The sequence below is a fragment of the Geotrypetes seraphini genome, chromosome 8 (genome assembly GCF_902459505.1).
Source record: "Geotrypetes seraphini chromosome 8, aGeoSer1.1, whole genome shotgun sequence".
Taxonomy (NCBI): Eukaryota; Metazoa; Chordata; class Amphibia; order Gymnophiona; family Dermophiidae; genus Geotrypetes; species Geotrypetes seraphini.
The window spans coordinates 182781090-182798762 of NC_047091.1; the positions used below are offsets into that span (position 1 = coordinate 182781090).

The window sequence follows — 17673 nt, forward strand, 5'->3', positions numbered from 1 at the left end:
CTTCTTTTTAGGTTTTACCAGAGTGTCCCATCTGGTCTCATGTGCTGAGAGCTTCTGGGTGGTCGAATCCAGGGACTCCCCAAAAAGTTCGTCCCCAAGACAGGGTGCGTTAGCTAGGCGATCTTGGTGGTTGATGTCAAGATCAGATACCCTCAACCAGGCCAGACGTCGCATGGCAACAGCTATGGCAGACGCTCGGGAGGTCAGCTCAAATGAATCATAAATAGAGCGCACCATGAATTTCCGTAGTTGAAGGAGGCTGGAAATTTGTTGTTGAAAGAGTGGAACTTTGCGTTCAGGGATGTATTTTTGTAGGGCGGATAGTTGTTGTACGAGATACTTCATATAAAATGAGAAGTGAAATGTGTAATTATTCGCCCTGTTGGCTAGCATGGCATTTTGATAAAGGCGTTTGCCAAACTTATCCATCGTTTTGCCTTCTCTGCCAGGAGGGGTGGAGGCATAAACACTGGAGCCCTGAGTTTTCTTTAATGTAGACTCAACTAGGAGAGACTCATGGGGCAATTGAGGTTTGTCAAAACCCGGAATTGGGATGACCCTGTATAGGCTGTCAAGCTTACGAGGAGCTCCGGGGACAGTGAGTGGATTTTCCCAATTTTTATAAAAAGTTTCCCGCAGTATGTCATGGATGGGAGGTTGTTCAAAGTCTAAGGCATCCAGAAAGGCCTGGGACTTTTTGGAGTCGGACTCTAAAGGAATAGAAAGAGCCGCCGACATCTCCCTGAGGAATTTGGTGAAAGAGGATTGCTCAGGCTTGGAAGTGGTATCGGGCACTGAGGGTTCCTCGTCTGTGGATGATGCGTCCTCCTCGGTACCAGGTGGGGATTCTTCCCATAAGTCCGGGTCCCTGATATCAGTGTGCGCACGCCGAGATGTCGGGGTGGAAGGCTCGGTGTGGCGGGTCTTAGAAAGAGACTTGCCAGAGCGCATGAAGACGGTACCGGTAGAGGAAGACCGGTGTTGACCCCGGTCCCGGGAAGAGTGGTGCCGTTCTGGGTCCCGGGAAGACCGGTGCCCTTCCTGGTCCCGAGGAGGATCGACCTCAGAGCGGGTCTGTACCACAGGACGAGAACGGAGTGGTTCAGCCGATAGGATTGGCATGGAAGTGTTGAGTGGCACCGAGGGGGTGGACACCGGTGGGATGGTGCGAGGCTCGGGCCGGTCTGGTACCGAAAGAAGTGGTGCCAATAGGGTCGGTAGCAGGTGCTGGAGTTGTTGCTGCAGCTGTTCCTGCAATTTGTCTTGGAGTATGGCCGCGATGCGGTCATCCAGGGGTGGCACCGGTACCCGCTTTTTTCTTTTTCGGTTCCATAGGTGCTGCTCCACGCCCCGGCGATGAGGAGGCCGATGACGAGGCACTCACCGAGATCGGGGCGGAGCGTTTGCGGGGTCGGCGTGAGGCCGGGAGGACCGGCGTCGCCACTGTGGCAGGTGGACGCTCAAGGGAGGTGGAAGGCTTACCTGGTGCCAGCGACCCCGAGGAAGGATCGGGCGTCAGCGAAGTGGTCGGTGCCGTCTTTTGCGGTACCGTCGACGTCGCGGCAGTTTCCATAGCAGATCCGGTACCGAAAAGGATGTTCTGCTGGATCTGCCGATTTTTTAAGGTGCGTTTCTTAAGAGTGGCACAGCGGGTGCAGGTGTCAGCCCGATGCTCTGGACCCAAACACTGTAGGCACCAATTGTGTGGGTCAGTGAGAGAGATCGGGCGTGCACACCGCTGGCACTTCTTAAAGCCCGGTTGAGGGGCATGAAGGGAAACACGGCCTCCGCAAAATCAAAGCCGGAGGCTTGTATGATGGCAACAGGCCCCGCCGGGGCCGGCCTGAAAAATAAAGAAAAAACAAAGTTGTTTTTTTTTTTTTTTTTACTATTTAGAACGGAAAAAGAAACCCGAAGGGAAAAAGAGAAAAAACAAGAAAATAACGCGAGCGGGAAGGCAAAAAGGAAGTTTTCAACGGCTGTTGAAACCGCATGCGTCTTCTTCGCTCCGCGGAAACGAAGAAACTGGGGACCACGCACTCCTCCATCGGGCGGGAAGGCACTCGTGCATGCACAGTGCAGCCAACTAGAACTTTCTAGTGAAAAATGTCCGTACCGGGGCTCCGTCGGTGACGTCACCCATGCGTTAAGAATATGCTGCCTGCTTGTCCTGGGATAAGGTAAGGTATAGCATGGAGGGAGGGAGACAACAAAGGTAGGAGGGAATGATTTTATTTTTGAATTTAGTGATTGAATTATGTCAATTTTGAGAATTTACATCTGCTGTCAGTGTGCTTTGTGTAGTTTAATTTTGTGGTTAACCATTATGTGTTGTTAATAAGATTATATTGTGTATCTGTGAAAAATGAATGGAAAAAATAGTGTTTTTAGTACTATTATGGGGTGGGGTCTGGGGTGGAGACTGGGTAGAGATGGGCGGGGTCTGGCCCATGACTTAGCCCAGTGTTCTTCAACTGCCGGTCCATGGACCGATGCCGGTCCACAGAATAATTATTTTATTTCTGCCGGTCCATAGATGTAAAAAGGTTGAAAAACACTGATCTAGGTGGTAATTTAAGACCCACTGTTTTTAAATCATGTATGCATAAATAACTCTAACCCAAATCCAAAATGTGCACACTGTTCTCCCAAGTGTCTCACTATGAATCTATTTCAATAAAGACCACCCTTCCTGGACTTACCACTTCTTGGCCTAATTTTGAATGAATTCCTAGCAAAAGGTCTAAATCAGTGGTTCTTAAACCTGTCCTTGGGGACCCCCCACCAGCTGGGTTTTCAAGATATTTCTGACAAAATATGCAAGAGGCAGATTTGCATGCCTGTTACCTTGATTGTATGCAAATTTGTCTCATGCATATTCATTAGGAATATCTTTAAAACCCCAAATCATTATAAAATATGAATATAAGTATGATATATTGTACTTAAAGTGTTCATAAAGAAAATCAAGTGTATATTTATAAGATTATATGAATTTTTCTGAAACACTTGTTGTAATATGCAAAACTGAATAAAGAAATTTAAAACAAAGGAATATCTTTAAAACCCGATTGGTTGGGGTACCCATAGGATAGGTTTAAGAATCACTAGTCTAAGACATTAGTGTAGGATGATCCCTCCTAGGCCTTTTGGCTAAGTCTGAGAACCTCAAAAAATAGGGGGAAAATCGCCTGGTTGACTTTGTTGTAGATGTTAGAGAATGACACGGAGGAAAAAATTGTCCCCATCTCCACTCTGTCCTTGCCCCGTGAGCTCAGTCCCTGTCTCCGCCCCATCCCTACAAACCATCTGCACAAGCCTTGAATAGTTTTATACTGAACTTATTTTATTAAAGTATAAAAAGAAACAATATTCTGTACAATTTTCATTTTATAAATCAGAGTTTAGGCTGCCAAACTAGAAGAAAAGATCTTCAGCTGGCAGGACTTTTTTAAATAAACGTATGTTTTCCCATAATAAAAATCTTATTAAGAAGGGAGGGGGGTGGGTTTCATTTTATTTAATTTATCTCATAAAATATTTGTCATTATTTTTATTATAATTGTTATGTGTATTGGGAGGGGAGGGAAAGGAAGGGTTTAAATTTTAATAACAATTATTATACATATTATTCAGAATACAGCTCTTAGACTCATCTATTCATTGAAAAAACATGATCACATTACTGAGGCATTCATCAATTCTCATTGGCTTCCAATCCAGGAAAGAATACAATTTAAATTCTACTGTATACTATTTAAAACTATAAACGGAGACAGCCCAACCTACCTGAACGACCGCCTCATCCAAACCACCTCTACCAGGCATAGAAAAACACACCCCCCATTCACTTACCCCCCAATCAAAGAAGTAAAACGGAAACAACTATACAACGGACTACTGGCCACTCAGGCAGCGAAGATAGACAACCAAGTCTCCAACCTATTGACAACAACCCCAGACTACAAGATGTTCAGAAAGGAAATAAAAACTATACTCTGCAAGAAATCCCTTAATAAAGCTTAACCCCCCTCTTACCATCCCCTCCCTAACCCCAGATCCTACTTTTCCCTCTCTTGGAAACCTTCTCTGATCTAACGTTGTAACCCTACTTCCATAACTCTTTTTGTAATCCGCTTTGAACCAAAAGGTAATGGCGGAATAGAAATCTGTAATGTAATGTACCGTATTTTCGCGGATATAACGCGCGCGTTATACGTGATTTTACGTACCGCGCATACCCCTCGCGCGTTATATGCCTGAGCGCGGTATACAAAAGTTTTTTAAACATAGTTCCCACCCCGCCCGACGCCCGATTCACCCCCCCCAGCAGGACCGCTCGCACCCCCACCCCGAACGACCCGCTCGCACGCGCTCCCACCCGCACCCGCATCCACGATCGGAGCAAGAGGGAGCCCAAGCCCTCTTGCCCGGCCGCCTCCCCGACGTCCGATACATCCCCCCCCCCGGCAGGACCACTCGCACCCTCACCCCGAAGGACCGCCGACTCCCCAACAATATCGGGCCAGGAGGGAGCCCAAACCCTCCTGGCCACGGCGACCCCCTAACCCCACCCCGCACTACATTACGGGCAGGAGGGATCCCAGGCCCTCCTGCCCTCGACGCAAACCCCCCTCCCTCCAACGACCGCCCCCCCCCAAGAACCTCCGCCCGTCCCCCAGCCGACCCGCGACCCCCCTGGCCGACCCCCACGACACCCCCACCCGCCTTCCCCGTACCTTTGTGTAGTTGGGCCAGAAGGGAGCCCAAACCCTCCTGGCCACGGCGACACCCTAACCCCACCCCGCACTACATTACGGGCAGGAGGGATCCCAGGCCCTCCTGCCCTCGCCGCAAACCCCCCCCCCCCCCCAGCCGACCCGCGACCCCCCTGGCCGACCCCCACGACCCCCCCACCCCCCTTCCCCGTACCTTTGGAAGTTGGCCGGACAGACGGGAGCCAAACCCGCCTGTCCGGCAGGCAGCCAACGAAGGAATGAGGCCGGATTGGCCCATCCGTCCTAAAGCTCCGCCTACTGGTGGGGCCTAAGGCGCGTGGGCCAATCAGAATAGGCCCTGGAGCCTTAGGTCCCACCTGGGGGCGCGGCCTGAGGCACATGGGCCAAACCCGACCATGTGTCTCAGGCCGCGCCCCCAGGTGGGACCTAAGGCTCCAGGGCCTATTCTGATTGGCCCACGCGCCTTAGGCCCCACCAGTAGGCGGAGCTTTAGGACGGATGGGCCAATCCGGCCTCATTCCTTCGTTGGCTGCCTGCCGGACAGGCGGGTTTGGCTCCCGTCTGTCCGGCCAACTTCCAAAGGTACGGGGAAGGGGGGTGGGGGGGTCGTGGGGGTCGGCCAGGGGGGTCGCGGGTCGGCTGGGGGGGAGGGGGGTTTGCGTCGAGGGCAGGAGGGCCTGGGATCCCTCCTGCCCGTAATGTAGTGCGGGGTGGGGTTAGGGGGTCGCCGTGGCCAGGAGGGTTTGGGCTCCCTTCTGGTCCAACTACACAAAGGTACGGGGAAGGCGGGTGGGGGTGTCGTGGGGGTCGGCCAGGGGGGTCGCGGGTCGGCTGGGGGACGGGCGGAGGTTCTTGGGGGGGGCGGTCGTTGGGGGGAGGGGGTTTGCGTCGAGGGCAGGAGGGCCTGGGATCCCTCCTGCCCGTAATGTAGTGCGGGGTGGGGTTAGGGGGTCGCCGTGGCCAGGAGGGTTTGGGCTCCCTCCTGGCCCGATATTGTTGGGGAGTCGGCGGTCCTTCGGGGTGAGGGTGCGAGTGGTCCTGCCGGGGGGGGGGATGTATCGGACGTCGGGGGGGGCATCAGGCTTTCAGGATGGGGACAGACCTGGGAAGGGGTAAAACGCGGACCTCACGGACCTGACGGACCTCGCGGATCTAAACCCGTACGGCCTTAAAAATCTGAGGTCCGTGTCGGTCCGTGTCCCTGCCGCTTGTACTTTCTGTCGCTGACAGATATTGATTGAGATTTGAGCGCTGACGGATCCGTCTCAGCATAGGGAGGGAAAAGTGTTAGGATCCGTCAGCGCTAAAAATCTCTTCGAGGTCTGTCAGAGCCAGAGACTAGTGCTGGAGCGGCAGAGCAGAAGCCAAGAAAGCGGGGACATAGGTTTTGGACGTGCGTTATGAAAAAGAAGTCTCCATACTCCAGCACTAGTCTCTGGCTCTGACAGACCTCGAAGAGATTTTTAGCGCTGACGGATCCTAACAGTTTTCCCTCCCTATGCTGAGAAGGATCCGTCAGCGCTCAAATCTCAATCAATATCTGTCAGCGACAGAAAGTACAAGCGGCAGGGACACGGACCGACACGGACCTCAGATTTTTAAGGCCGTACGGGTTTAGATCCGCGAGGTCCGTCAGGTCCGTGAGGTCCGCGTTTTACCCCTTCCCGACAGACCTTCAAGGGGGGACAGGACTTCAAGGGAGGACAGTGCACGAAGTCAGGGGGGGTGAACGGAGAGTCGGGACAGGCACGGAAAGTCAGGGCGGGCGAAAGGAGAGTCGGGCAGCATGCGCGTTATATGCCTGAGCGCGGTATAGAAAAGTTTTTGTACATATCATCGTGATTTCTGCGCGCTATACCCCTGTGCGCGTTTTACAATGGTGCGCGTTATATCCGCGAAAATACGGTAATGTAATATTATGTAATACATATATTTCAGTTATTATTGTTCATAAATACAGAATAATATATTGTATTTAAAGTGGTATATGAAAGGAATTCAAGTGTATGTTTTATGAGATCGTTTTAAATTTCTATGTTACACTTGTGGATGTATGAAAATGAATAAAAAATTTAAACTTAAAAAAAAAAAATGTTTGTCAACATAGCTACAACACTACTCTATCCTAAAGCAAAAAAAGAAAAGAAATTAGAATTATTTTATACCTTTGTTGTCTGGTTTCTGCTTTCCTCATCTTCTCGTCCTTTCAACCACTGTCTGCTTTCTCTCTATCTCTTCTATATGGCATCTGCTCTATTTCTATGCCTCTACCTGAAACTGTCTGCCTCTTCCTTCCACCTCTCGTTCCCCCCATTTGTCTGGCACCCATCTTCTTCCCTCTGTTCCCCCCATGGTCTGATATCTCTGTCTTCTTTCCTTCCATCTCTAACTCCCTCCCCCAGGTGAATTTAACATCTCTCTCCTTCCTTCATATCTGGTATTTGTCTCCTCCCCCTTTCCCTTCATTTTTTGCTCTTCCTTCTCAATTTTTCTACCTCTTGTCTATTTTCTTACTTTCCATTCCTCAATTTCCCTTTTCTTGTGTCTACCTATAGCTTGCCACATCTTTCCCTCACCCCTTCCAGTATCTCACTAACTCTATCCCCTCCTTCCATCCAGTATGTGCTCCCTTCTCCCCATTTCCCTTCACCGTCTGTTCCCCTATCTCCCCTCCCCACTTCCATCCAGCACCTGCTCCTCCCTATCTCCCCTCCCCACTTCTATGCAGCGTCTGTTCCCCCCCTCCCTCCCCACTTCCATGCAGAGTCTGTTCTCCCCTCTCCCTCCCCACTTCCATGCAGCATTTGTTCTCCCCTCTCCCTCCCCACTTCCATGCAGCGTCAGTTCCCCCCTCTCTCCCCTCACTTCTCTTCAGCGCCTCTCAGTCTCTTCCAGCCATCTCCCTCCCTTCTTGTCACCTTCAAAGGTGCTGTTCAGAACTGAATTTTTCTCTCTTTGAGTGGCCTGGACGCCACAGCTTTTTCACAAGTCACGTGCGACTGTCCCCAAAATTCTCCTTTGATGCAAACCGCTGAAGCAGAAATGAAGTCGCATCAGAGGATAAATTTTGGGGCAGTCACACGCAAAATGTGAGAAGGCTGTGGAGTTTGGGCCACTAGGAGAGAGAAAACTCTGAAAAGTGCAAGCGAAGGTGAGGGGAAGGGAGGGAGATATCCCGACGAGGGGAAGAGAAGCCTGGAATGCAGCGATCAGGATAGGAGGGAGGGGGCTGCTGGACCATGCGATCGTGAGGAGTGCTGCTGACCGGAAGGGGTGGGAAGGAAGGCAACGCACGGCAGATACTTTACTGCGGGGACAAGGCCATTCACCGCTCCATTGGGTGGTGAATGGCCTTGTCACCATACCCGAGCAACCAGTCTTTTTTCCACATGTTCCTGCAGGTTTCTTGTGACTAGCCGCAGGTAACAGTTACCATGTCATTCTCTAAATTACGTTACAACCATGACCAAACTTGGAAAATTAAGCCTCCTGTAAATACAAAACAAAAATTATCTTGGATCGATTGTTCCATGGCCAAGATCAAAGGTAAAGTCCAAGTCATGAGCTGAGAATTGCTGACATTGAGGGGCAGATGCACAAGCCTCTGATGCGGTAGAGCTACAGTAATGGAGAAACACAATCATATTATAGCGACCAATGCTCCACATTAACAGCACACAAACTATCTTGGAATTCCTCGAATCCTAACAACACCAGATCCACCCAAAAATTCAAACTATCCTTCCCCTCCTTAAAAGGCATATCCCATCCAGGAAAACCAGGGACATTCCTCTCCTTCAGAATTACAGAGCTCTGGAATAACCTTTCTACCCCACTTCGGAATCTGGGCACCCTCCAACTTTTCTGAAAACATCTGAAAACTTGGCTGTTCTCAAAAATGTAATATTTACTCCCCTTTATTATACTAAGTCCCTCTAAACTTTCTCTATACTGTCCTGTATCCCTCATTGGAGTTCCTTCTCTATACCATTCTCTGTAAACCGTGCCGAGCTCTACGAGTGTGGAGATGATGCAGTATACAAACTTAAGGTTTAGTTTAGTATATGCATGCTGCTGGTTTTAAGAATTGGTCACTAAGGGGGTTGGAACTTCCTGGGGCATGCCCATAACAGCTGGACCACCCAGGATATTCTTTGGCCAGGGGGGTTCAGAAGGGAGTCCGATGGTCCACCAGAGTCTTTTTGAGAAAGAAGGGGGTCAGGAGGGGTCTGCTGGAAACCCAGGGATTTTTGCAGGTCTGGCTCATGCAATTCTTTGACTTTCCTGCCAGAGCCTGAGCCAATAAACACTCAGACACTGACAGGAAAATAAGGCTAAAAGAGCTTGGACCTGACAAACATTTGCATGATAAAAGCTTAGGGTTTAAAAAAGTATAGAAAGAAACAAAAAATAAAAAAACACAGAAGAGGAACTTTGAACTTTGGGATTCAATAATCCATGGGAAGCTTATATTTTTGTCATGATAAAAGCTGGCCATTCCTTGCTGTGCATAATGTGGAGTGCTCATTTTAATATTAATGAGCTTCTTGCAATGCATTTGCATAGGATTCTTGGTGGCTGCTACCACTAATCAGTAAAAGCTACCAAGAACCCTTTTGTGCACAGAGATTTAACTAACATGCAAGCTAGACTAGCTACACTAGTCTTGCTTGCATGGTAAGCTTTTGAAAATCTACCCCTGAGAATCAACACTACACTAAACCTTGAAAAGAAAGATAGCATTTCCCCCCTCTCCTCTCCTCTCCACCCCACCCCACCCCACCAGAGGGGAACAGGGCTTAAACAGACCCATTTTCAGTTACCTTAGTATCTCTGTCCTGGATCGCAGCTGCAAGTTCTCCTTCTAAAATGGCAATGATCTCCCTGTTCTTCTTGTCTCTCTGATTCATCTCTTGTAAATAATGAATTTTCTCATTCTCTTCCAATGGAGTGGTCAAAAGCCTCTCAAAAAGGAATGCTCTGAGTTCAGAAAGGTTTTGCAGAAGTAGTTCAATGGCTGGATCTCTAGCAAAGAGCTCAGCTCTAAGTGTGTTACAAGCAGTGGGATTGGCTTGGAAATGTCTCAGAGTGTTTTTGACACAGCTGATGATGCCTTGCTTTAACATGGACAAGCTGTGGCCTTGTTCTTCAATGTTAATGCGGCTCCCTTCTTTGTCCTCCTCTCTGTGAAAGTTCCCTCCTTCTTCAAGGCGACTTAGCAAGTTCTGCATGTTATTCTGCAGCCGCTGGTGCTCTCGGATAGCACAAGTGAGTTCTGATCCCAGTACTACTTTGAAGCGATCTAGGTTATCAGCAGCATAACAAAAGAGACTAGCCAGTTCTATCCTTTTGATAGTCTCATCAAGCACAGATATAATCCTTTGGGTCTCAATAGAAGTAAGTTTCTTGCGGCCTTGGCCCAGGAATTTGAGCAAGTCTATTTTAGTCTGTGCTTTTTTCTGAATTTTGCTGCGGAACAGTTGGGATCTACTATCAGGGAACAGGTCTGAAGTCTCAGATGGCTGACTTACAGGCAACAAGGTCTGCGAAGGGGGCATTACATCTGTCGCCATGTCTATAACCAGACCCTCACCGTTTGTTGGCTCTTAAATTGGAACAGCACAGTTTACCTGCAAGACAGAAGCTACTGAAAAAAAACCCCTTAAAATATAATTTCTTTTTGATTTACTGTAGTTAGTTTCATACTAAATATATTAACGTGTTTTCCCCCTTTATTGTGGGCTGATGGGCACTGAATCAAAGCATTACAAACTGTTCAGAACTCAGCAACTCAGATGTTGATGGGACTGTCTCGTTATGAACATATCTCTCCTATCTTTAAAAAAAATTACACTGGTTACCCATTCATTTTCGTATTCAATTTAAAATTTTGAAAGTTGTCCAACAGGGTAAGCAAAGTTGCTTACCTGTGACAGGTGTTCTCTGTAGACAGCAGGGGAATGCAGCCACACTTGCCCGCCCTCCATCCCTGCATGTCAACTTCTTATTGAGCTAGAGACGTACTGTCAAACTCAGGAGTGGAGCTACACAGGCAGGGTGGCTGCACATGCTCAGTAGGAAAAAAAAAAAATCCTACTATACTAGGGGAGAGTTTCCATGGCACAGGCTCAGTCCAGGGACTTCACCATCAAGTGGGGCTGCATTACCCTGCTTGTCTATTGGAGAATTTATGATACCTTGCAGGAATATTTGGCAAAGCACCTGTTATTATATAAACCATCTAGAGCAGTGTTCTTCAACCTTTTTACATCCATGGACCGGTGGAAATAAAATAAAATCCACGGACCCACAATTGAAGAACATCGAGCTAAGTCGTGAGCCAGACCCCGCCCATCTCCACCCAATCTTCGTCCCAGACCCTGCCCCCATAATAGTAACATAGTAGATGACAACAGATAAAGACCCGAATGGTCCATCCAGTCTGCCCAACCTGATTCAATTTAAATTTTTAAATTTTTTTTCTTAGCTATTTCTGGGCAAGAATCCAAAGCTCTACATGGTACTGTGCGTGGGTTCCAACTGCCAAAATCTCCGTTAAAACCTACTCCAGCCCATCTACACCCTCCAAGCCACTGAAGCCCTCTCCAGCCCATCCCCCACCAAATGGCCATACACAGTACTAATTGTAACACTATTTTTTCCATTCAATTTCATACACAGACGCATGCTCAAGGCCTTCTGGATCTCACCCTCACCGAGATTTTCATGAGACTCGAGATCTCATGAGAATCTCGGAGAGGGTGAGATTCAGAAGGCCTGAGCATGCGCAGTTGCTCAAGGCTCAGCAGACCGGCAGCAGGCACATTCTATCACCGGCGGTGCAGGGTTAAGGATAGGGCCAGTCGGGGAGGGGGGAGGGAAGAGGCAATAGCAGCACCGGTGGAGCATGGGAGTCGGGGTGCGCCGGCAGGAGTGAGCCAGCACCTGAGAGTCCCGGCAGAGGGGGTAGTGGCATCCGGGGGGGAGGGGAGCGTCCAGGAGCAGCAGAGCCAACGGTGCCTAGTCGGGCTCTGTGGTGGCGCCGGCGGTTTGCTTACAGCCAGCTCCACTCGCATAACCTGCAGAGAGAGGCAGTGAACAGCATCAGAGGAGAACTGGAGGAACTGGAGGATAGGTCTGTGGCAGAGGCAGCGGTGGAGGCGTCGCTAATGGTAATTAAGTTTTTGGGGATGTGGAATGAATTGTTCTAGTTTACACTAACTCTTATGGGAAAAGTTGCTTTGATATACGAGTGTTTTGGTTTACGAGCATGCTTCTGGAACGAATTATACTCATAAACCAAGGTACCACTGTATATAGAAACAAGCCCTAAGATGCAAGACTCTACATGCAGACTGGATGGACCATTCGGGTCTTTATCTGCAGTCATTTACTATGTTATTATGTAAATTTCAAATAGCACTAATTTAAGTTCCTTGTATCTCTAAAAGGAAAGAGGCTGCGCCTATGAAGCGCACAAAAGTAATCTTGACCCACCAGAATACAATGAAAACAGCCTCAGGATCAAACACAAAAAGGTACACTATAAGCCCTTTTTTATTTTTTTATTTTATTATTTATGCATTTTCAAACAATATCACAAGTATCCACTTGTTACAGCAAATCTGAGTATCCTATAACAACCAAATAAATTCCAATATTAAAATAAGAATAAAAAAAAAAATCTTTACATTGCAATTCATTTAAATTGAAAAACATTTTCCCAGGAATAATTATAAACTCTTAATAAGACCTCAAATATAAGAGAGAGAAATTTCAGAGAAAGGGAGATCTCACAAACAAAAACTAATTATAAAGAAATGGCTTAACATGCTGTATACTTCCGGCCTTCAATTACCGTATTTTCACGTAGATAACGTGCACCCGTGTAAAACGCGCACACGGTTATAGCGCGCGGAAAACACAAATTTATGTGCAGAAATTTTTATATACCGCGCACACCCGTATACCGCGCATGCTGCCCGACTCTCCCGTCGCCGCCCGACTCTCCTTTCGCTCGCCCCAACTCTCCTCTGGCCACCCCGACTCTCCTCCCCCCCTTGAAGTCCTGTCTCCACCCTGAAAGCCTGATGCCCCCCCCCCGACATCCGATTCACCCCCTCGCAGGACCGCTCGCACTCCCACCCCCTGAAGGACCGCTCGCACGCACTCCCACCCGCACCCCCACCCTGAAGGACCGCTCGCACCCCCACAGCCTCCCGACCCCCCCCCCATCATGTAGAAGCTCCTACCGGTGTCCTGCTGCTTTCTCTTGGCGGTCCCGGCCCTTCTGTGAGCCCTGCGCCTGCGCTGCTTCCTCTTCCAGCGGTTCACCCTTTCTCTAACGTCAATCCCTCTTGCCCTGCCGACTCCCCGACACGATCGGGGCAAGAGGGAGCTCAAGCCATTTTATATAGCGCGCTCATGCGTATACCATGCAAGGTTATGCACGGTTTGTAAAAACACGTATAACACGCGCGTTATATGCGTGAAAATACGGGTACTGCTACCCTTACAGCATTTTCTTAGTATCCAGAAAGCTACGAAGATGTTCAGGAGTATAGAAGATATACTTAATTCCGATGTATCTTATTAAACATTTACAAGGTTAACTAAGCAAAAAGGTTGCCCCCAAACTCTTTTCTTCTTCTCTCATAGCAAGAAATTCTATAAGCTTTATTTTCTATCTCAGGGTCCAATTTTGGTTACTTAAGGGGGAAAAGAGATTAAACTTAAGACCCTGATCTGAATGAAGAAAATATATTACTAAAAAAAAAACAACACTTATTCTAGCATTATTTGGGACTACCTGAGTAGCTTTCAGGAGTTAAACAGTTCCCCAACCTCACCCAAACATGCAACATAAATAATATACCAAACTGAATTTCTACAGAAAGCAAAAAGGGCATTACCCTATTTTTGATAGGGTCAGAATTAAGATGTTGGACCTATAGACAAGGCTGGGCAACGAAGATCATACATAAAGCATTGTCCTGACCTAAACCAACAAAATAGACTCCATATACCCCATTCGTGCCTTTTCAAATGCTGTTGCCTAGTTTTTTAAAGTAGAAATTAGTAAGGAGCTGAAAACTGCAACTGTACCACACTAAAGTGTTAACTTTACAAAAAAAGTTGTACAACTACCGCTAAAAAAAGAGAGAAAAATAATAGCCAAGTACTCACTCAACTTACACACCAACCGCCCCACAAAGACTCCCTCGTGGAAACTAGACTCCATCTCCTCCCAATGCATTGAAACTATCACAATTCTCCCACTCCCGCCTTCTCATTGGCTGATCCACAGTCCCACAACTAATCCGCAACTCAGAGACGATTTGCAGTCCCACAACCAATCTAGAACTCAGAGACGACCGCTCTTCCATTACCTCGTTTCTCTCCCTCACCCCATCCCCTCCAGAGGAAAAGGAAAGTTTTGATCTTGCCAGTCCTCCACAGACCAGCAGGAAATTTTTGCGGCGTTCTTCTACTACCTTGCTTCTCTCCCTTGTCCCAACCCCTCCCAGGGAAAAGGAGTTTTGATATCGCCGGCCCTTCGCAGACTGACAGGAAATTTTTGCAGTCGGGCACCGGTCCACAGACTGGCAGTTGAAGAACACTTATCTAGAGCAGTGGTTCCCAACCCTGTCCTGGAGGAACACCAGGCCAATTGGGTTTTCAGGCTAGCCCTAATGAATATGCATGAAGCAAATTTGCATGCCTATCACTTCCATCATATGCAAATCTCTCTCATGCATATTCATTAGGGCTAGCCTGAAAACCCGATTGGCCTGGTGTTCCTCCAGGACAGGGTTGGGAATCACTGATCTAGAGCACCAAGATCTGAGAACCGTTAGTTGCTTGATACAGGCATAACGAACACAGTACCTTATGCACAAACTAATTCTCCACTGCGGGGCCTGTATTATGGAATGCTTTCAGTATCAATACTACATACACACCCCCCTCTTAACACTTATACTAAGTATTTATATGATCCTCAGCAGACTCTTCACTCATGCATCATAATATGCATGAGCAGTCATCTTCACCGGATCATTTATATATATATTTTTTTTAAATTATTTTTTGTCTTTTAATATATAAAAATATGTATCTCTAAACACTTATCTTAGAAGTTGTTATTTGCTTTGACAGTCACTTTAAGATTTTGTGGAAATCTGTTGCATTTTAGAAAGCTTTTGAAGACCTTTCTCTTCGCACAAGCATTTTTTTGCTTGCTGTTATTTAGTTTTGTTACAATCATGTTGCCCTTCTCTAAGATGTGTACGATATATTATGCCCCCTGCTTTTTCTCTCTTGTCTGCTATGTAGATTTTTAAAACTTGTACGTGCTTAAAGCTGTGTATGTCAATTGTGAGCCGCTTTAGTTTAAAGCGGAATATAAATGTTTTAAATAAATAAATTTCCTTGTTGATTCTTCTTGTATCTATATATCAAAATTTTTGTTCATAATGCTGCAGTTTGGTGTACAAACCTGTGTTTGTTATTATTGTATGGATTTTTCATTAAAATAAAAAAACAAACAAACCCCAAAACAAGGGAATAGAAAGAGAGAATTGTTGGGCATGGGTGTGAGTGAGAAGGAAAAGGAAATTAAAGAAACAGGAGAACTGCTGGGCAGGGCTCTGGAGTCGGTAGATAAATGTTCTGACTCCGACGCCTCAGTTTTTTGTACTTCAGACTCTGACTCCGACTCCAGGTACCCGAAATTTCCTCCGACTCCGACTCCTCTACTCCGACTCCACAGCACTGGTTAATTTTCAGATCGTTAAAATGGAAAGTCAAGTTGAGAGAAATGAGCAATTTCGACACCACCTTCTTTCTGCTTTTAATCAAGGTTCTAAGGCCGCAGAAGCTGCTCGCAACATTTCTGCTGTGTATAAAGTGGATACTATAGCTGAAAGAATCGCTCGTGATTGGTATGCCAAGTTCAAAAATGGAGTTGGTAGATAAATGTTCCAACTCTGACTGCTCAGTTTTTTGTACTTCTGACTCCAACTCCAGGTACCCGAAATTTCCTCCGACTCCTCGACTCCACAGCCCTGCTGCTGGGCATAGGGAGGGAGAGGACTGAGGTACATATGCATGGAGAAGAGAAAGATGAGGAAAGGCTAAAGCAGCTAGGGCTGTTCATCTTGGAGACACGGCTCAGGGGTGATATGGTAGATGTCTATAAAATACTGAGTGGAGTGGAAAGGGTAGATGTCTTGCTTGTTTATACTCTTTCCAAAAATACTTGGACTAGGGGACATGCATAAGAACATAAGCAATGCCTCCACTGGGTCAGACCCGAGGTCCATTGTGCCCAGCAGTCCGCTCACACGGCAGCCCAACAGGTCCAGGACCTGTGCAGTAGCCCTCTATCTATACCCCTCTATCCCTTTTTCCAGCAGGAAATTGTCCAATCCTTTCTTGAACTCCAGTACCGTACTCTGTCCTATTAAGTCCTCTGGAAGCGCATTCCAGGTGTCCACCACATGCTGGGTAAAGAAGCTATTAAGTAGTAGATTTAAAACAAACCATAAAAAATATTTCTTCACACAATGTGTAATTAAACTCTGGAATTCATTTCTGGAGAATGTGGTGAAATCAGTTAGCTTAGCAGGGTTTAAAAAAGATTTGGCTAGAATCTTTAAAAGGGAAGTTCATAAGCCATTATTTAGAGGGCTTGGGGAAAATCTACTGCTTATTTTTAGGGTAAGCAGCATAAAATCTGTTTTATTACTTGGGATCTAGCTATGTACTTGGGACCTGGGTTGGCCACTGTTAGAATTAGGATACTCGGCTTGATGGACCTTCAGTCTGTCCCAGTATGGCAATTCTTATGTTCCTAATAATAGCACGTTAGAATTCTATGTTTAAAATTTTATATTTCAATTTCTAATCATTCTTCATTTGCAGGATAAAATTTTTTATCTTCCCCCCTTTTTTATTTCTTTTCACTTTTTGCCCCCCCTGATGTGTTACCCATATATGTTCTCTCTTTGCTTTAATTATTGTAGCTCATCCCCTTCTGTACCTGTATTGAATTTTGTATGTATATATTATTTTGTATTAATGTACTATATTGTTTTTCCCCATTTTTAAATTTGTAATACGCTTTGAAATAATTGACAATGTGTGCACATCAAGTTTTAATAAAAACTTGAACTTGAACCTTCTTCAGTTATGAGAAATACTTTGCATTCTTTTGCCCCACCTCACTTTCCTTAGTTCATTATTTCACTTAATCTTATAGAACATAGTAGACCTCTAATAAAAGTACTTCCCAGACTGAATAGAACATTTTAGACCCAAAGAAAGAACTGTTGGAAACATAACCAGCTCATTAAGCTCTTGTTTGGGAAGCCTGAAGCAGTGACCAAAGGGGTGAGTAGCATGAGCTACATAGATTTTCTGTCATCTTCACCTCATCCCTCCCCCGCTCTCAACCTGAACAGGGTCTCTTCTTTGGGGACCATGCAGAGCATGCTACACAATGCAGAGATGGATTGAGAATGGGAGTAAACTTGCACAGAATACATGGCTGCACAAGGCGTTAAAATTAATAGTAATTAGGCCATTAAGGTTTCCTCCACAATACACTTCTTCGCTCTTCTTTCTGTATTCTTCACAATGTTTTCTCTATCTTCCCTCCCTTGTCAATACAGGAGTTGGAGAAAATTTCCCCCACCTCAGGTGAGATTCATTGCACATAAGCATTGCCTCTGCCGAGTCAGACCATAGGTCCATCATGCCCAGCAGTCCGCTCCCGCGGCGGCCCCCCAGTGTATAATAAGCAGCTTCAGCAAGGAACCAACTTCCTAGTACCTATCCCTTTCTTAGCCTAAAGGGTATGGCAAGTTGCAACACCACCAGCCTGGGTTAGCAGGGAGGGAAGAACAAGAGAGAAGCAACTGCCCCAGCACAG

General features: G+C 46.8%; 1 protein-coding gene across 3 annotated transcripts in view; it reads right to left on the reverse strand.

Moving 5' to 3' along the window:
- IQCD (IQ motif containing D) overlaps positions 1 to 17673 on the reverse strand; it is a 44508-nt gene that overhangs the window by 25821 nt on the left and 1014 nt on the right. For all 3 annotated transcript variants that reach the window (XM_033955858.1, XM_033955856.1, XM_033955857.1), the window contains exon 2: positions 9563 to 10369. In XM_033955858.1, the coding sequence (XP_033811749.1) occupies positions 9563 to 10312 (750 nt within the window). In that variant the 5' untranslated portion in view covers positions 10313 to 10369. The remainder of the gene's footprint in view (positions 1 to 9562; positions 10370 to 17673) is intronic.